General features: G+C 47.7%; 1 protein-coding gene across 5 annotated transcripts in view; it reads left to right on the forward strand.

Moving 5' to 3' along the window:
• Nucleotides 1-20,736, forward strand: part of GRAP2 (GRB2 related adaptor protein 2) — a 71,842-nt gene that overhangs the window by 41,940 nt on the left and 9,166 nt on the right. For 3 of the 5 annotated variants that reach the window (XM_027070676.2, XM_053226826.1, XM_015077928.3), the window contains 4 exons: nucleotides 5,492-5,583; nucleotides 12,676-12,767; nucleotides 15,410-15,529; nucleotides 18,943-19,111. In XM_027070676.2, the coding sequence (XP_026926477.2) occupies nucleotides 5,506-5,583; nucleotides 12,676-12,767; nucleotides 15,410-15,529; nucleotides 18,943-19,111 (459 nt within the window). In that variant the 5' untranslated portion in view covers nucleotides 5,492-5,505. Of the gene's footprint in view, nucleotides 1-5,491; nucleotides 5,584-11,440; nucleotides 11,994-12,675; nucleotides 12,768-13,887; nucleotides 14,000-15,409; nucleotides 15,530-18,942; nucleotides 19,112-20,736 lie in introns of those variants that run through there. The other 2 variants (XM_053226828.1, XM_053226827.1) reach the window with 2 other exon arrangements.

Genomic DNA, 20,736 nt, shown 5'->3' on the forward strand with positions numbered 1-20,736 from the left:
AGATGGCTTCTAGCTCTTTCCCGGCAAAGTAACTCATGTGCTGTAGGGGCTTGAGACTCGTTGAAATGTTAAAGTTTACACGCCTTAAAACACAGAGGAGACAATGAGGACAATCACCAAACCTGCCTAGATAAAGACTGCGGGCACTCAAGATGAAAAAAAAAAAAAAAATTTACGGGATGGAATCCACGGTTTGGGGTGCACCATTGCCCTCTATTGGATTAAATAAATCAGACCTCTAGTGTGGGAGTATGTTTTATTATCTCCGGCTGAGTTTGCTGAGAAGTCAGGGCACCTTCGAGTGGAAAATTAATTGATCCTTGTAAATGGGTCCTGTGTCTGCTGCCCCTTCCCCGAGGAAATCAATTACAGTTATAATTCTGAGGGCAGGTTGCTGATCGCGTTTTCATTCATTCAGCGTTTCCCAGGTGCCTACTAAGCACCGGTTCGATACGGTAGGGAATCTGAGGATAAATGACAGCAACCACTCCTACCATTTATTGAACGCCTACTGTGTGCCGGTGTCTTTATACGCATTAACACCCCTCTGGAGTCAATGTGGTTACTCCTGGCTAATGGATAAGCAGGACACTGGGAAAATGAGTGACACCTCTCGGATTTAAATCCAGGCCCATCTACTCCTAAGCCCACACTCCGTCCACTAAGCTACAACTCTTCCCCTCCAGAAGTTTACAAACTATTAGGGGAAGTAGGATATACATATAAACACCTGTACCCGGGGTCCACAACGTATAGCCAGTAGGCCAAATTCCACCCATCACATGTGTTTGCCCATGAGCCAAGATGGTTTTCACATTCATAAATGGTTGGGAGAAAAAAATCAGGAGAAGAAGAATACTTTGTGGCATGTAAAAAGTATATGAAATTCAAGCTTCGGTGTTCGAAGTTTTATTGGAACCCAGCTACACCCATTCCTTACCGTTCTCTCAGGCTGCCTTCGGGGCTACAACTGCGCGACTGAGTGGTTGTGGCAGAGACTGTATGGGCCGCAGAGCCCAAAATATTTACTCTCTGGTCCTTCCAGAAAAGGTTTGCCGACTCCTCCTCTATACTCCAAGGTGAAATGTTACATATCAACAGGAGAGGCTTGTAAAAAGCGTTCTGGGACTTAAGAAGAGGGGAAACTAACATTTAACCCACGGTGGGAGGTGTCGGAAGGATCTACAGGTGTGCTGTGTTTTAAGACTCAACACATGAAAACCCAGCATTTAAAACAGATAAGGTAAAAGCAGTTATTTGCATAACAAATTTTCCTTTTCATTTTGTAAAGGGATTCACCATGGGGTTGCTTTATAGAGTGAGCCTCTATAATGCATGCTAATATGATTCCACTTACAAATACTCTATTCCTAATAACTTTCCGAGAACATATCTATTGTGTACCGTGAGGCTTAGCTATAATCTTTTTTTTTTCCTGGTAGTGTAAGGTTTCTTACTGCTGAAAAGTAATGGAGCTGACCTTGCCAATTCAGCGGGGAGAGTAAGCGTTCTGCGTTACCTTCTCGTTGTCTCCAAGAGGGGCTTTGCCTGACAAATAGAAGAAATGCCGTGGGTTCCAAGTCTCTGCATTATGTGAAATTAACCGGCCGGGAGAATTTTACGTTTTTAGCCAACCTCCTCTTGGTAACTGCAGTTAAAGTCCTCACATGTAAACTCATCACTATTCTATCGCTTCATTTCATACACAAGATGCAAATTAATAAAAATCACAATATTTATAAGGAGCAATGTTTCTCTCTTAAAAAAAAAAAGAACACATTAGCTTAACTGAATTACAAGTGCAAGTCATATCATATGTAAATTAGAGTTCTCCCCCAACAAAATAGGAAGTGGTGTTGCCAGTTCAGTATAGGACCCAGTTCCTTCTTTCTTCGGGTCCTGAGCCTGAATCTTCCAGCAGCTTTGCGGTGTTATGCAATTGCTCTTTTCAAGAGATGCATAAAACGGAAGCCGCGGCTATTCATAGCCAACTTAGGAGGAGCTGAAATCTTTCAAGAAGTTTCTTGCCTGGTACCATCTCGACAGTAACTACGTGTTTCTGAACACATCCAATTAATCTGGATTTCACAGGGCGGCTCTTTTAAAGAGCCGTCTTGTGGCTTTTGTTTTCATCCTCTGTGGTGACTCTATCTTAGAAGTGGACATACATTCCTGGTATCTAAGCCTGAATGTTTTTCGGGTGTTTTGGTGGTAAAAGAAGCCTAAATGGAAATGCAAGGGTAGAGAAAATCATGCGTGGGGAAGTCCTGTGCCGCCAAATGGCGTAGATCTGTGTCGCGGGGCTGCTAATGGATATTGTGCGCAATCCATAAAGGGGCAAAGTGAGAGAGACACAGAGGGAGGGTGAGAGGCAGAGCCAGCATTAAGGGCAGGAGCCCTGCATGGTTCTGAGGCAGGATTCCTGGGCAAACGGCGTCGTCAACGGGCTTGCGGTGGGTGGGGGAAACTGATGGAGGTGGCTTGACTGCCTCCGGAAACTGTCACCTCAAGTTCACATTCTCCAGCAGGTAGCTTTGCAGCCATTTCTGAAGCTCAGCGCTGGAAGGAAACGCACATCTAATCTGTCTGTGAGGTTCTTTAAAGAGATGTCTCTCTCTTCATCTCCCCCTGAGGTCAGGAGCACGGTAACTGCACACAGTAGCTAGAAGGCTCCATTGTGTTCTTGAATTCCTGAGGTGGCCAGCATCAATCGATGCATCATGGAAGGTACTGACTATAAAACAAATGGACAAACACTGAGCAAAATATGGTAGTTCAGTGTTCTTCTCTGGTGGTAATTCGAAAGTTTTCGAAGTTAATACTAATGGGTACAGACAAATGGGATAGAAATTTCCATGCACTTTTATGACCAAACAGAAGCCCAAGCCCTGGGGGGGGGGCCTGCTATTAGGGAAGCAGGGAGCAGTAAATGCAAGGGGAGAAATTGCAAAACGCCGTGATTTCAACGAGACTAGAACACTCCCCTACTCCCCCCTGAACGTCTCCCTCCTACCAAAGAGCATCTGAACAGATTTCATTTCACAAATGGAAATGGGACGCAAATTTTTTCAAAGTGATCTCATTAAGAGTGGGCCTGGTCTCATTGGGTTTTCAGAGCCAGGATTAATATTATAAGCTGGAGAGTTCTGTTATGGGCCCCGGGGGGGGAAGGCAGAGAGAGAGCTGGTGCTTCAGGAGCAACGCAGCCTCACCTCCTCACAGAAGTTACGCACGGCCAGCCTGGTCCAAGCGCCCAGGCCGGATCCGAGTTCCATGTAACATAGGAAAGATCTTCCCAAGCTCAAGGTCATATCTAGAGCATGCCTTGGATATTTTTTGCATCCCTAATTTATGTGACTTTCTAATATGTTTAGCATTTGCCCTCCCCTTGTCTCCATCCTGCTTATTAAGGTAAATTTGCATAGAAATGGGATCTTGGATTTCAGGACCATTCACCTGACACTTGATCTCCTGAGGTGACCAGTATCTGTGTCAATACCATGAGGGTGACCCACAGACACCACATCTCCCTGCAAACTCAAAGCAAGGCCTTAATTAGGGGAGGCTTTTCATGTTAAAGCCACGGGGTGAAGCAAATCAGCAAAAGCATTTAGCACTCACTAAGGAGGGCAGAATACTCCTTCCTGTTGAGTGGGCCATCCTAGGTCACAATTTTAATTTGCCTTAGATGGACAGATCCTGAAGAAAGGATACAAAAAGTATATATCTTTGTTGGGGGGTGGGGATAAATTTTGGCACACAGTTAACTATGACATTTTGCTTGGCCTCCTGAAATATTTTTTTGCCCAATAGCTATCTTTCAGATGGGTAATCGTCATCTCTACAAATTACCTCTGGAAGACCAAACAAATGTGGAAAGTCAGAGAAACGGGTCACTTGGCTGCCATCCCTGTGGCAGTGGCTTTAATCCCCTGATCTCTGCATGCCACACCCTCCCCACCGGGCAGCCACCTTCCTTAGTCACCTAAATCTTGTCACTTCGGTGGAAATTCCCACAGAGAGGGTGATTGTGGTCCTGGTTTACTGGTCACTGAAAGTCATTAGGTGTGAGTTCACTGACGTAAAGGGGTTCAGACTTTGGCACATTCTGACAAACGTAAATGCCAAACAACAGCTTCCAAGACTGTCCCAACAGCGAACTGTCTTAGCACAGAAACAAAGGACTTGCAGGTCTTGGAGAATAGGCATCAAATTCCAAAGAGGAAAGTTCATAAAAGATGGGAGAAATCAGAAGAAAACTCTTCTGTCTTTTCTGTTTTTGAGCTCTTTTTGGCCAGGCTCCCTTTGCTGAGGATAAATTCATTCAAATACAATTATTTTAAAGACAGAAAGACTACCTAGTTTTATCTCGTGCAACATTTTGCGTCTATTGTTTAATTTTTTTTTTTTATTTTTTTTCATGGTTATTTATTTTTGACAGAGAGAGAGTGCGAACGGGGGAGAGGCAGAGAGAGAGGGAGACACAGAATCAGAAGTAGGCTCCAGGCTCTGAGCTGTCTGCACGGAGCCCGATGTGGGGCTCAAACTCATGAACTGTGAGATCATGACCTGAGACGAAGTCGGACGCTTAATCGACTGAGCCACCCAGGCACCCCGCGTCTATTGTTGAATTTAATCTCACATCCTTATTAGTTGAATATTATGATCTCCACTTTACAGATAAGGAAACTGAGAATTACACAAGAACATACAGCTATTCACCAACAAAACCAGGACTCTGCTCTATGACATCCCCCCTGTCTCCTAAAACAACAACAACTGTATTTCATTTGTAGGCTAACTTTCTTATTTTACACAGGCCTTGCATATTACTGGGGGTGGGGGCATTTTAACTCAATTCAGAGGTATTATAATGGTATCTTTCAAAATGTGCTTGGCTTACACTATAATAATGCAATAAGGAATCTGACTAATCGAGTCCCCTGACTCTAAAGCCAGAATGTTTTCCACTCTCAAGCCATGTGGAAGGACGCTAAGTTCCCCACTGGCCGATGCTGCTAATTCTCTTAAATGATTCAGACGTAAAAGAGAAAATTAACACCGCCCGGTTAAATATAGCTGCCAAGGGACAGCCTCAGGACGATGTTTACAGAACAGTCTTTCCAGCCCCTCGGGCCCCAAGTTAAAGATGATAGTGAATCTTCAATCCTTATCAACCAGAAGCAGAGATGCCCCAGAGATGGTGACAGGCCGGGCAGGCAAAGGGAGGCGAAAGGGGAAAGGCGCTGCTGGCCTTCATTTGCCGCTCCTGGAGCTTGGGGATTCAGGGAACGACGGGAAGCAGATCCCACAGGCTCCCTCCCGCAGCAAGTCCACAAAAACAAAAGCCCTCCCTGCGAACCTGGGTCTTCCTCTCAGGCCCGGAGACCTTCGGCCAAGCACCTACCACCTGCTAAGACGGCTAGGTGCCCGCTGCTCTGAGCCCTTCCCTGGACAGAAAGGCACAATAAACACATTACCTCTCTTCCAGCTTCACATCACAACATGGAAGCCATTGCCAAATTTGACTTCACCGCCTCCGGCGAGGATGAGCTGAGCTTTCACACCGGAGATGTTCTGAAGGTAGGTGACGTGGGGCCCCGGGGACCGCGGGGGAGTTTGGGTTACTCTGGTCTGGTCACTGTGTTCATCGAACAACCCATGGCTTTGTTTCTTTTCTTTTTTAAGTTTATTTATTTATTTTGAGGGAGAGAGAGAGAGAGAGAACGAGTGGATGAGGGGCAGAGAGAAAAGGAGAGAGAGAGAGAGAGAGAGAGAGAGAATCCCAAGCAGGCTCCACACTGACAGTGCAGAGCCGGATGTGGGGCTCAAACTCACAAAATGTGAGATCGTGACCTGAGCCGAAATCAAGAGTCAGATGCTTAACCCACTGAGCCATCCAGGTGCTCCCCCCATGCCTTTGTTTCTTCAGAACTGCATGCGGTTTCTTTCAAAAAAGAGAAATTCACCTCAATCAAAAGGTTCCTTCTGAGCTCCCGGGTGCCAGTTACCAGGGTACACGATGGAAATAAGTCACCATCCTTGTCCTGTGATACTTGTGGTCTGGAGAGGGAAAGAAATCCATCCAAAGGGCTCTTACAGATGTTCTCGTCTAAGTGCTCAGGGAGCACAGGTGAGGGGACAAGGGATCCCACTCGAGCGATGGGGTGGCAGGAAGCTGCAGCAACGCCTGTGGCCGGGGAATGCAGGGAACGTGGCTGGACATTTACCGGAAGCTCAGATGTAAGCAAGCTCTTGTGGCTTCAGTGAGCACTGTGAGGTTCAGTGTCACCAAAACTCAACCGAGGGTGCAGGCTGGAGACAGCCGGGAAAAGATGACTGGAACAGACGTGGGCCAATGCAGGCCATGCACACCCCGGCCGCTCGGGGACGCCTTAAAACCTGCCCAACACCCACATTTGAGTTGTTGTGGCTACGTGCAGAGACAAAGTGGCCTTGGACTTCCACATTCCATGCATCACACTTGCGGGCTTCACATCTTAACCCCGATTTTGAGCAAAACCAGAAGCCCTTCTGCAGGCCATTTGGGGAGTCTGTGACGCTAATGCCTACCCCCCCACCGGCCTGGCCACAGAGCACCCTCAGAAATCCTGACTCCTACTCCTCAGCAGCCGACATGGGACTTCTCAGCCTGCACAGCAACACTGAGGCCACCAGTGTCTCACCCCTAAGAAGTATATTTGCTGTAGTGAGAGCCTTGTCAGTATGTGACGGGGTGACTCAGAAAGTCACTTGGTTTGGGACTTGAACACCCCCAGTATTTGTCCTTCTAACCGCTCTCACCTTGCAAGCTCTAGTAATATAGTTGTGAAGGGTGTGCCTTCAATGCTGGAGCTTCTCAAGGTCAAAACGTCACCTGGGCCGCCCACCCAGGGAGAGGCGACCTTCACTTCTGTGGGATCTTACCAAGGTCACAGAGGCATCTGCCACACGGTGAGCAGTCCCTCCCTTCTCTCTGGGATATTGTGACCATGTGATTATCAACCGCTATACAGGGTCCTCGCTCAAAAGAGGCCAACGGGCCAACTCCCACCCCTCATCTCCCATTGCGAACAGAACCCAATATCTTGCTCAAGAGTTTCCTATTCCTCAGAAAAGCAGAAAGAAAAAAACGTTCCTCAACTCTGCTTCTCAGTCCACCTCCTGATTTCTTTCTTCTCCTTGGCTCCCAACACCAGGAAGAGTTCCCTGTGCTGGTGCCTCTACTTCCTCACCTCCCACTGAGTCTGCTGGAACTTTCTGGAAACTGCCTCTTACCCTCAACACTCCCTTCAAGTCCACCCGTGATCTCCTTAATGTATCATAGCATGACACTACTATAGCGCCTGTAGAAGGTGACACCGTTAGCTGTCCCTCTTCTGCATCTGACTGGAGCTCTGCCTCGCTCCTCAACATTACTCTGTCCTGAATATTCTTCTTGAGATCTCTCAAGCAATCCCCCATCTCACGAGAGAGGAGTCTGATGAAGTAAAAAGGAGCAGGAGTTTAGAGCCAGAGAAGTTGGGAGTTTGAATCCCAGCTGACTAGCTGTATGGCCCTGGATCAGTCCCCTGCCCCTCTGAGCTTCACTGTCCTTCATCTGCAAGCGGGGACCGTAACTATTTTGCAGGGTTTGGGGAAGGATTAGAGGTAATGGCCCCACCTCAAAGTGGATGTTCCGTGAATGGTTGCCGTATTCCAGTATTGCCCATTCCTGCCACCGTTCAGACCATCGCCACAGCCCCTTGACTGACTTCATCACCTCCTGTCTCTTACTCCTTCAATCATTCTACGTACTAGTCTTCGGAGGATCTTTCTGGGAAAAAAATCAGGTCGGATCACCTCCTTGCTCAAAAACATTCAGCGGTTCCCCATTACCAGTTGATAGAAAGTTAAGCCACCTGGCCCCAACCCGCTCCCCAACCTCCCCAAGCTCTCATCCGTGAACACGCACACATACATACACGCACGCGCACATACACACACCCTTGTGTATGTAATGCCCAGGTCACGCTGCAATATATACACCGAGTTTCTCGCACTCTCCCCGTACTCCAAATGCCTTTCTCCTCCACGGCATATTTGACTACCTCTGCCTCGGAACCCTCACTAATCCTCCACACCCCCTATGGCCCCAGCAAAATGAGTCACTCCCTCTTTAGCTCTTCCACGGCATGGCAACACACGTCATTCAAGGTGCTGCTGATCTCCCCTCCCGAGACGGTTATTTATGAGCAGCCAAACCCCTGTGCTCTTACGCACACTACACCCACCTCCCATCACTGCCCTTACCCTGTGGGATCCTGACCGCCCGTGCATGTGTTGGCTATTCCACTCGCCAAAGCTCTGTGAGGGCAGGGGCCAGGTCTGCCTCAGTGTCCAAAACAGCAGAAAGGTGACCCTCCCTAATATTTGATGAATGAATGAGTGGTGGTTTCCTCCATCTAGGAGCTCCCTGAGAGCAGAGCCAAGCCGGTTCATCTTTGTGTCTTCCCAGCAGCGCCCCCACGCAAGTCACAGCCCCAAATAGGTGCTCAGCGCAAATTGCATGAATTGTTAAATTGCATTTCTGCACGCTCGTGTAGAATTCCATCAGAAGGGCAAACCTGTCCTTTTCAAATTCTGTCCCTTGCAGCTGTGCTGATGGAAAGAAAAGTGGAGAGGGGCTTGTTGGCCGAACCCCACAGCATGTCTCTATCATGGCGGTCAGTAGCCCTGCCCGTGGGTCTCTATGTATGACTGCAACATCTGCCCTTCCGCTCCAGAGATGGGTAAAAAGCCCCAAGATCTTGCAATTGCTTTCCAAAGCAGCTCTTGACCGCCCCAGCAATTTACTCCTGGGATGCTCTTTCATCCTAGACTTTTCGTGCTAAAAGACTAAACAGACTTTTTCACTAAAAGGTACAAACAATGTCTGACGAGCTCACCACCAGCTAACCCCCTCTAGACTGTGAGTTCCCCAGGACACAGGCCTCAGCTTCTTCATCTCTGTATTCCCAGCACCTAAGCACAAACAGCAGGTGCTCACTAGATGTCGATCAAAGGACCATGAACAAGATGATGGACGGGGAACTCTGGCCGAATGGCTCGATCCAGCTTCTCCTGTGACGGAAACATTAGGAGTCAGATAATTTTATGTTCATGCCTCAACCCCTTGGACCTGCAGCTCTGTGCAGCCCCAGACTTAACATTTTCCCTCTTAAATCTGCCGCTGTTTTAAAAAAAAAAAAAACGACCCAGTCCATTTCCACCCGCTTCTGTACTGTGTCTAACTCAACCCTGTTTCTTCCTACTAAAACAGTGACCTGAAAGCATGAAGAGTTAATCCTATGTAATTAACTGCAATACTTCAGATTTCTGCTATGCCTGTAAGAGCTATAATTCCATCCAATTTTAAAATTCTCCCAACTGTACATTTTGTCCTCTTCCCACGTCTAACTTATTCTCAGGCCATGTAACCCAGAAAATTATTCTTGTAGGCAACATTATACGAATTAACATACAGTAAAGTGAAGTGTAAAACCTCATGTGTTCAGGCTGAACCCCTTGCTCGAGTTTTCATGATGGGGACAAGAGATAGGGGGAACCGAACAGACAGAGAGATGAGAAGAACAGGAAGTATGGGGCCCTGGGCCAACAACGGCAGAAGGAAACCACCTCCCCCCAAACACTCCTCTTTGCAGAAAATGAGATTCTTTTAAAACCTTGCCTTCTATACGCCATAAAAAGCCTGTAAATTCACCTCTCTGGGAACACGATCTTAGGCAGACGGAGCACCAGGTGGTGGGGAGAAATGGCCGCCATTGTGGGATAATCTTTCAGTTGCTACAGGAGGTAGATGGGTGTGAGCCACAATGACTAAAATTACAGCTGGTTTCAGGTCAGAGAACTAAGTACATAGTTGGTTCTTACCGTGATGAGCCAATTTCCACATGGCCTCTTTTACCTTATCCCCGCTCACCTTCGTATTTGACATGTGCTACCCAGCCCAAACATCGCACTCCCATGTGATGGGAGAAAGGAACTCCAAAGCCATACGTTGAGGGGTGAAGGCATGGAGTGAAATGTCCTTGTGTTCTCTGTGTGAATCCCGGGCACCGGTGCCGGGTTTCCAAGTGCTTTTTTTGACCTAGATTTTTCTGCTTCCCCCACTCCGCCCCCTCTCAGCATACACATACCCACGAGTCCTTAGTGATACCAGCAGTCATATTTGATGATAGAAACTATAAAGTTTTCTGTCCTCAGCAATTCTAGAACTCAAATATGAGACACACTTTTATTTCTTCAGAACAGGTGATTAAATTCAAAACATACACATATAACGCTTTAAAGAATTCAAAACATACACATATAATGCTATAAACCCTACTATGTCCTTCGGAGCTGGAGGTCTCCCTCCCAAGAATACCACATTTTGCAGAATTGTGTTTTAAAAAATTTTTAATGTTTATTTACTTTTGAGAAAGAGAGAGACAGAGGGAGGGAGGGGCAGAGAGAGAGGGAGACACAGAATCTGAAGCAGGCTCCAGGCTCTGAGCTGTCAGCAGAGTCTGCTGCAGGGCTCGAACCCACGAACCACGAGATCACGAGATCATGAGATCACGACCTGAGGCGAGGTCAGACGCTTAACCCACTGAGCCACCCAGGCGCCCCTTTCAGTATGCACTTTCTGAAGGACTTCGAGGTACCAGAGCTCATCTGATCCTCACATCAGCTCGGGAGATGCTAGCTGGTTGTCACTGTCCCCATTTATCAGATGGCTAATTGACCTGCGGAAAGTCACACAGCGAGTGACAGGGCCAAGCTGGAAACCAAGCCTTCTCAATTCCAAACGTGGAGGGCCGGCCCCTTTCTTCCACCCTGGGGGTGACATTCGAAATGTCAGTTACTTCGCTGTCTTCATCTCTGCTCCTCTCTGGGACAGAGAAACCCGTGGGACCGAGACTTCAACTCCATCTGCCATAGGACGACTCTGAAATCCCCAATACCAGCCCCAACCTCTCTGCCCAGCCCAGACACATATCTCCAACGGCTCACTGAGCTTTTCTCCTCAGACTCAGGGGGCAGCTTGGATTCACCCACATGCACCCACATGCAATCTGAAGCCCATGGGTTTTGCCTCAGACCTGCTTCTCCTCATGTATTAGCAAAGCCATCACCACCCACTCGGTCTCCCAAGGGCGAAATCCGGAGCCCTCCCAGAGTCCGCTTCTCCCTTGGTTCCAAGAACAGTCACGAAATCCCACACACTTTGCTTCCAGGTTCCTCTAAAATACCTCTTCGCCCCTCGCTGGGATGGCTGCACTCCCTTCCCAGACTTTCCCCCGCCCAATCCGTCTTCACTTTCTGATGCAGGGCTCTTTCTTGGCTCTAATTCTGGCTGTGTTATATCCTGCTCAGAATCCTTTAGTGGTTCCCCATAAATTTCAAGATGGAAGCCCAGACTTTCCAACATGGGCTACAAGGGCCTGTACCTCTGGTATCCCCTCGGCCCCTGGGGCCACAATCTAAACTCCCGCGGGACGGAAGCCTTTCATTCCCAGAATGCACCTCACTTCCTCTCATCCCAGAAGTTCCTGCGCCGTCTGACTTTGCCTGGGTGACTCCTTCCGTTGCCTGGGCAACCCCAGGGCCTCTCCTCCAGGCAGTCTTTCCTGCCCACCTTCTGCTTTCTCCTTTAGTGTAGCATGTCTATCAGCCATGGAGTCTTCAGCTACAAGAAACAGAAACTTAAATGCGGCTTAAACAGTAATGCAAATTTATTACTTCTCATACAAAGTCCTGAAGCAGGAGGGCTCCAGTGTGGCTAATTCAGTGGCTCAATGACACCGTTAAGCTTCTTTTCATTTTTTTGCTCTGCCGTCTTCATTATTGTTCAAGTCCATGCCGCCTGCTTTAGAAACATTCTCAGTGGGGGATGGGGGCAAATATTTGTCTTTTAATAGCGAAACTACTATTTTCTGAAATAACCAGAAGCCACATAGAGCCAAGTGGTGAGTCATATGAGTAATCAAGGGAAGTGATAGCATTTGGGGTCACAGTCAAAGAAGGACCATACAGTAATGAGACCGAACTTCTGGTTTTGCTTGTGATCTGGCTCTAAAAGCAAGTTTAGAAAAGGCATCCCAAACATCTTGAGTTACGTCCAAATTGTTTGTGAAGCACATGGAGTGTGAACACAGAGAGTTACTGTTTTCAAAGCTGGCCCCACTGGATGTTTAAGTTTTAATTTGCTTGTTGAAAAAAAAAAGGAACAAATTAAATTTTTAAAAGGTTCCTGGTTACCTAGCAGAGAAGAAAAAAACCATGGAGTGGCCGCTCTTGCCTTCCCAACACCTGCTCACATGAGGAGCTTCAGATGCTGAGATCTGGGACACATGAGTTTCCAACATATAAAGAGAAAGGATTGCAGAGAGGCCCCTGAATGCTGAGTCTGGGAGGTCACACCATCGTGGCGTCCCATGTGTGGATGGCACTAGGGGACAGAAATTAGCTCGGGGTCAAGGAAGCCAAACTCTAGAGACAAACTTGTTGCTCTCCCACTGGAGCACCTGTGTTGTCTCTCTGGCTTTCCCTCTAAATCCGAAAGGGTGTTCTTTGCCCCGCAGCCCCTTTCTTCTGCCTCTTGGCATCCTCCCTACAATCTTTGTCCTTCCTTCCTTCTCTTCCATGTAGATCTTAAGTAACCAAGAGGAGTGGTTCAAGGCGGAGCTTGGGAGCCAAGAAGGATATGTGCCCAAGAATTTTATAGACATCCAGTTTCCTGAGTAAGTATTTCCAGCCTGCTGACACGGGCCTACCCACTCACACTCCCCTTACTTTTTCAGCAGTCACTAAAATTATCCATCCATACCCAAGACACTGTCAAAACCGGTTGCCTCTGGAGAGGGAATCACAAAGCTGAAGGCCAGGGTGGGAGGGAAATTTGCATTTCACTGCATTCCCTTTTGAATTTTATACCATGTGCATGTATCGCCTATTTTAGGTTTATAAGCTAAACTCATCTCTAACCGCAATCACAGGGTTTCCACAAATTCCACCGGGGGCGCTGTTGGCCACCCGTGTCAGAAGCTGCCTCTTCAGAGCGAGTCTTTTCTCCCAATCTCTTCCACCCTCACTAGGGACCCCACACAGCTCCCTGCCTTCCCTAAACCGTGCTCAAACCAGTGAGAACAATCAGAGTGGGGGGAAGAGGAAATTCCCTTCCTAAGGAGGAAACAGAAAAATTGAGATTGGGTCTCGTTTGTCTCAAGAATTGACCACAAAAGTTAGATAGAAATCTAATCTGGTCCGCGAGTCACAGTCTAGCCCAAAGAGCAGAGGTCTGTTAGAAACCCCAAGCGGTGTGGGCGACCCTGTGAACCAGGACTGACCACTGAACCGACAGAATGACCACTGACCTCAGCCCTTGATGTTGCCCTGTAATCTCCTCAATGACCCCCTCACACCTTCTAGCTCCTTAAGCCTCCAGCCCCTCCCCCACGGCACTGTTGACTCAGGGCGTTCCTTCCAGGGTCACTGGGACGATCAAGCCACCGGAAAAGCCCCTCTTGCCCATCCCCCCACCTGACTCACTGCATCCACCCACCTCCTGCAACTTACTGGGACACTGCCTTTCCTGCAGCCGTTTGGGAAGAATCGTCTGTGCCTCTGGCAGAAACTCTCCCCTCTCTCTCTGTCTCACATCAATTCTCTCTTCCTCTCTGCTGGGTCACTCCCATCCACAAAGATTTTGCAATGTCTCCCGTCTAACAACAACAACAACAAAAAAACAAAAAAACATTCTTGATCCCAAGTCCCCTTCCAGCTACCACTCCCCTTCTTCAAAAGAATTGTGTGCACTCTTATCTCTAACTTCTCTCCTCCTACTGAAACCTTTTCATCAAGGTCACAGTGAACAACTGGGTCCACTGTCTCAGCATGGTAGAACATAAGTTCCGTGGCAGCAAGGGTTCTTGTCCACCTTGCTCACCACTGTGTCCCGAGTGCCCAGAAGCAGGTCAGCGCATAGTAGATATTTGATAAAAACTGTTGAATGAACAAGTGAATAGCTTTGGAATGATGCGTAATAACGTAACCCTGCCCACTCGTTTAACATATAGCGTGTGGACATTTTTTGCAAGTCTTGAAGTCACGTGTCAAACTCCCATCAGAGGATAAGTGTGTACTTTCTAAACGATCTCCTAACTGCTGGCTGCCTCTTCCAAAATATTTCCATTGAGGTATGGCTGCTGAGGAGCGTGGCCCATTCCTCTGCCCGGCCCCATTACATTTCCTGCACAAGGCAAAAGCTGTGGCGGGCAGTCCCTTGTTCAGCCCTGCAGCAAAGCACGACAGGTATCCTGGCAGGATCTCTAGGCAGGTGACCACCAGAAACCCTCTGCTTCCAGCCCCTGGGAGCCCAAAGAAACTTCGCCTGCAGCACCAGGTCTGGAATAAGGTGCTCCTGTCTGGAGTCTAGGTTCCTAAATTCCAGAGAGCGTAGAGAATTGCTCACAAAGGAATCCAAAGAGTGTGGGACATTCACCTTAGGGGGACGCACATACTAGCCTTCCAGGGGCAACAATGGAGCAGCCGCCTTGAGGAAATGGGGCCAGTCCCTCTTAGGGCCGCTGAGTGATCGCAAACACTCATTTCGCTCTTGTGTGGTTGAGAGGTTTCTGGCCACCTGCCCTGAGGCTGCAGCTACTGTTTGCCTTGCCTCTATGGCAGCTCTTGGCCTTCACACGCGCTCTGCCACCTGCCGCGACACTTAGAGGCTGCCTGCCACCCTGACTGTTCCCCTGAAAGTGTAGTTTCTCCCCTGTTTCTTCTTTTCCACCATAAAGATTATTTTCCTGGATTTGGGGGAGGGCCCCGGAGCTGGCTGTGTAGACGCTGCTCTCTGGTCGCTGCTAGCCTTGCTCCATGCCACCTGGATCATGAGGGCCCCTGGGCTCTCAGGGGGGCCCAGTGAGCTCTCAGCCTGGGGGAGAGCCCACGGCTCCCCAGCTCCGGTCCCCCAGTGCCTGAAGGGGCTCCTGTCTTGCTGGCACATCATCTGTCCCTGCAGCGCTCTTTCCTAGTGACATCCCTCACATAGCTGCCAGCAGGCGGCCGCTTCCCGCAGCGAGTCACTCCCACACTGTCCCATTTTGGTGCAGTGGCACATTTCCATGATTCAGGTTTTCCAAGCGAGAGAGAGGGAAGGAACAAAGGGGGTGCGTCAGGGGAACACTCACTTGCCTCGCCTGCAAACCGCCTAGAGCACGTGTTTGGTTTTAGAGGCCCCGGCCCCCCCCTTCGGCCTCTTTCTGCTCTCTACTGACCAGAGTCCCCGGCCTCTGTCCCTTTGGCTCATCTCTTCTCCCCTTCCCCTCCATCGCTCTGGCAACTCACCAAGATCCTCTGGTTTTATCTCATCTAATAGATGGTTTCACGAAGGCCTCTCCCGACACCAGGCAGAGAACTTACTGATGGGCAAGGAGGTTGGTTTCTTCATCATCCGGGCCAGCCAGAGCTCCCCAGGGGACTTCTCCATCTCCGTCAGGTACTGGCCACCCCCAACCCAGACTGCTAAGGCCGTGAGGTGACCTCTTGAATGTGACCTATTTATTGCTCAGGAGCATGGTGGCCAAGGGGCCCAGGCATCTTATCAACTGGGATGCCGTCCATTTCCTTCCCATGACACATGTATATAACTCTTCAGTACGCTGGTTTGTGGCCAAATTATGTAGATGTTCATCTGCTTCCCCTTCCAGCCCAAGTGCTTCTGGAAGGAGCACTTTTATTCTGGAAGGACAAGATTTTATTCTATTTCATCTCTGTGCCTTTAACAGTGCCTTGCACCCAGTAGGTGTTCAATAAGTATTTGTGCAAGGAAGCGGGGCAGGAGAAGGAAGGGAGAATTCCCAGTTGTCCACATCTGTCTTGAGGTTTAAATCTGAACCTTTGCTTTAACTACTGATATACGTCGGAAGAAGGCTCCGAGGACAATTAAAATCCCAAGTCACTGCTGTAGGGGACAGAGGTAGTTGTACGTGGTGGCACAAAACGAAGGGCTACGTCAACACACTGTAACGCAGCAAGCTGACAGCAGCAGATGGGAGCCGAGGAGGGCTGGGGTGAGGGACGGTAGCAGCAAAATCTCACTCGTGTGCATGCCCGGGAGGAAGTGAGTCAGTCCAGGCATAAACATGACACAGCCCCACACTCAGAAACCCCAAGTCTGAGCACACTGCGTGTGGTCAGCCTGTCTGGAATCGCGAGTCCCATATCAGGCGTGGTGGCCACATGTGAAAGTGCATAAATTAACACTGATTTCCATGCAGGAGGAGACGTGTGTGGTGGGACCGCCTGTCAAGTTCATTGACAGGAAATGTTGGTTCAGATTGTTCAATACGCTTTGAAAGGCATACAGCTTTAGTGCTTCAAGCGCATAAATCCAATCTCAGGTAATGAACTGAGGCCACTTTACTCTTTAGAAAGAATGGATATTTTAAGGAATAGGTAGGAAGGACTTACAAATAATGGGTCGACCATTCATATGCACGTATGCCTCTAAAGTGCTCAAAAATAGCTTGGTCTCATTAGCTCTGCCCTTGCAATCTTACTTAAACTCTTAATTTTCCTTAACTAAAACTTTTTTTTTTTTCACAGCTTAGGCAGTAGTAAATTTTAGCTCAGGCCTACACTGATGTATCACAGATTCTAAATTTGTCAGGTTTTAATGCAATTTTGCTCTATTGATAAATCCTACAACCAAATCTCTTTCTTAAGGGCCCTGATTACAGACTGGACCCCGGAAATGGTTACATTGAAGGGCATCTCTTGGTGCCTTTGGTTTGCATGAAGTGGACTGTGGCTTTTCAGCTAGAAATTATGGTTTATATTTCCTCCACTAAGGTGAATTCTCCAAAACGGTCAGCCTTGACTTCTGCCAGTGCAGCTCCTTGTGAATATCGCCATAATCATGATTATATCTCTTGCAGAAATGCGGCATAATATATTCCAAAGCAAATCATTTTCATTTATTCATACATCTGCTTTCTGTCATGCAAAGATAATTAAGAGCTAATTGTAGTCCTATCACTTAGCATTTGTTAAGGGTCTGAAACACTAGGTTTTAGAGTCTGGAGCCCTGAGTAACATCCTTTTCTCGGCCCCTCTCTGAACTTGACATATTGGTGCAGCCACTCTCTCTCCATGGGCGCACATGACCAGCTGCAAGCCTGACATCCAGTCCTCTCAGCTCACGAGAGAGCAAGGGTTAATGTTTCTCTCTCTGTTTCTTTGACTAAGAGGTGGTAGATGAATAATCATATCACAAGAATATTTCCTCCTCCACGCACAGATGTGAGGAGTAATGATTTAATGAATTAAGCCATGTGGTGTTAGAGTGAAGAAAGCATCTGTTAGGGGCCACCTCCAAGGGGAAGGCCATGCAGTGATTGCAAAGTCCGTTCTACCCCAGAGCAGTCCAGCAGAGGTCACTGCGCAGGCTCACCTGGCTCTGAGCAGAGCCCAGCACATAAGAGGAGACTGAAGCTCAGTCAAAATTCCTGTCCCCTCTGAACATGGACCACTGATTCCATCCTTAAGAAACCTGCACTAACCTTCCGAGGTATCTTTACTCTCCAACTCTCTTTAAATTCGTGACCTTTCTGTTGGATCAGGCAATTCGTATCATTAGTTTATTTTTAGACATAAATGTATGTCTGTTTGACAAATAAACTTGACATCCAAAAGAGAAGGACTTGGTGATGGAGAAACACTGAGAAATTGAGCTGTTACTAATTGAGCTATTAGTAAAGGCCAAGGTCCCCCTTTCCAGATGAATAAAATCCAATTTCTCCAATCCTGGTACAAATATTTACAGCTGGCGCTAAAAGGTGCCGATCTAAAAGAAGTTAGCATGTGCACACGGTGTGACAGGCCCAATTCGCTAGACTGGAATCAGAGAGCGAGGTTCTTGCCCCAGCTCTGCCACTCACTCACGGTGGCCTTGGCCAAGCCCCCGCCATCTCTCTGAACCAGCGTCCTCCTTCATCTGTAACGTGGAGACAAGGCTAACCAATCTCAGAGGTCCTTTACAATGAAAACACCACATCGCTATATAACTTTTCTCCCCTTAAAGTTCAAAATCTTCTGTAACCTTACTTATGTAAAACGTAAACCAAGACCAAGAGATCGCCTTTATATAGAGAACCGATTGTGACAAATTTCTCAAGGTGGTCTCTTACTGTCCAGAGCTAGTGTATGGGCTTAAAGGAGCTGGTTCAAAGTATTTCTGATAATGGAAAGGTCACAGGGGTGAAAAGCCCTCCTCTCTGAGTCTTGTCAGAGTTCTTAGCATAGTACAGAAGTCAGGGATCACCACGTTTCAAACAAACATTGTAAAGAGTCCTTAACCTTGTAGTCATTAAAGCACTCAGAACATTTTTTTCTTTCCTTTTTTTTTTTTAAAGAACTTTTTTTAAAATATTTATTTTTGAGAGAGAGAGAGAGTGTGTGAGCTGGGGAAGGGCAGAGAGAGAGAGGGGCAGAGGATCTGAAGCAGGCTCCAGGCTCTGCACTGACAGCAGAGAGCCCGATGCAGGACTCGAACCCACAAACCGTGAGATCATGACCTGAGCCGAAGTCAGACACTTAACCAACTGAGCCACCCAGGCACCCTGGAAACATTTTTTTTCTTATGGAAGGTCGGCTCCAGTGTCAGAAAATAGATTATCTTCTGCTGATGTAAAAATCCTTTCTAATGCAGCCTGTGTCCTGAGTGGTCCCTCCGACAAATCTCCCCTTAGAATTTAACTGAGCCAGCCCCACCTGCCACTGGATGGGCAGGCACTTGCGGTTCTACTTCCTGCCCAAACAGAACTCCAGCATCCCTGGAGGCAGTCAGTCCTGGGGGGTGGGGACATTGTCGTGATGTAATATACAATGTGGATTCTCCTTGATCTGTAGGCATGAGGATGATGTTCAGCACTTCAAGGTCATGAGAGACACCAAGGGTAATTACTTCCTGTGGACAGAGAAGTTTCCATCTCTAAATAAGCTGGTGGACTACTACAGGACGACCTCCATCTCCAAACAGAAGCAGATCTTTCTGAGGGATAGAACCCGAGAGGATCAGGTACACCTCAGGCCCCGATCAGCCCAAGTCTGGAGATTTTAGGCAACATGAGTCCTATGTGACCCGTCAAGGCAATGCATTTGATGGGCATGTCCTCTGAGTATTCTGGAAGACAGAATCTCAGATCTGGAGGTCAGATCTCAGTTAAAGCCTATCTTAACACTTCCTAGCCATGTGACTTAGGAAAGTTGTCCAATCCTGAGTTTACTGATCCGTAAAACCAGAAGGTGGTGATACCTAGCCCACAGGATGGTTGTGAAGGTTGGAGGAGATAATGTATCCCCTCCCCTTACGTCATTCCTAACAATGCTACAAACAACACTCAGCAAACATCAGCTCTTACCTATAGATACTTTATTTTGTTATTATAAATACTACTACATCATAGCTTTCAGCCTAGCTTAGGAGTTGCCCAGAGATGAAGGCCAGGGGGCCACACACAGGGATGTTGGAGAGCAGCCTGGAGTCTAGGACTAAGGCAGTGGGGAGAGCTTTGTCACAGGAAGGAGGGTGGGGGTGTTGGAGGAAAAAAATTGACCTGGAATTCTTGCTCTTAGAACATTATGAAATATAAATATTTTAATAAATTATTTTCTTAAGTTTATTTATTTTGAGAGAGAAAGAGAGAGAGCAGGGAAGGGGCAGAGAGAGAGTGGGAGAGAGAGAATCCCAAGCAGGCTCAGGGCTGTCACCGTATGATCACAAACTGTGTGATCATGACTTGAGCTGAGGTCAAGAGTCAGACACTTAACCAACTGAGCCACCCAGGTGCCTCTAGAGTATCATTTTAATAGAAAATGCATCAGACAAACCTAGCTTTAAATCCTGACTTCATCACTAACTGTCCTTGTTGCCTAGCCAATTTAAAAAACCTTTCTGAGGGTCAGATTTCTCATCTGTAGAGTGGAGAGAAAAGAATACCTCCCCCCCTGGACTGTTGCAAGGATTAAATAAGACAGCATAGTGATAGCACTTGCCATAGGGTCTGGACAATAGTAAACACCAAGGAAAAGTTAAGTTGCCTCCTGTAGGTAAATTCACCGCCCCTCCCTCCCCCCGCGCGCGCGCACACACACACATTATAAAATATCTTTCAAAGGAAATGACATGGTTATAAGAAAGAGGTGGGTATTATACGAAGAAGCCTTCTCTGGAATAGTTGAAATCCCAGAAAACGAGTTATCTGAAAAGGCATTGAGACTTTCAAAGCAACACATGCCCTGGGGAAGTAGAGAAAACCATTTCAGGTAATTGGTTAATTGTAAGCTTGAGAAGTGACAGTTCTAGGAAAAAAGGGTGTTCCCAGCAAGTGCCCATAAAAGTTCAGAAAGAAAACAAAGGTTAACTAAAGACCTTGTGAGTTATTTTAATCAAGAAACAGACAGAGGTATTAATTTACCAGGATGTGCATGCAGAGTTAAAAGAGTTAGCATAAAAGTGCATTAAACTAGATTAAACGAGTTCATATTCGTAAAGCACTTAGAGGGGCGCCTGGGTGGCTCGGTCCGTTGAGCATCCAACTCTCCATTTCAGCTCAGGTCACGATCCCAGCGTCATGGGCCTGCTTGGGATTCTTTCTCTCCCCCCTCTCTGCCCCTCCCTGTGCTCAAGGGCACACACTCTCT

Source organism: Acinonyx jubatus, chromosome B4, assembly GCF_027475565.1.
Source record: "Acinonyx jubatus isolate Ajub_Pintada_27869175 chromosome B4, VMU_Ajub_asm_v1.0, whole genome shotgun sequence".
Taxonomy (NCBI): domain Eukaryota; kingdom Metazoa; phylum Chordata; class Mammalia; order Carnivora; family Felidae; genus Acinonyx; species Acinonyx jubatus.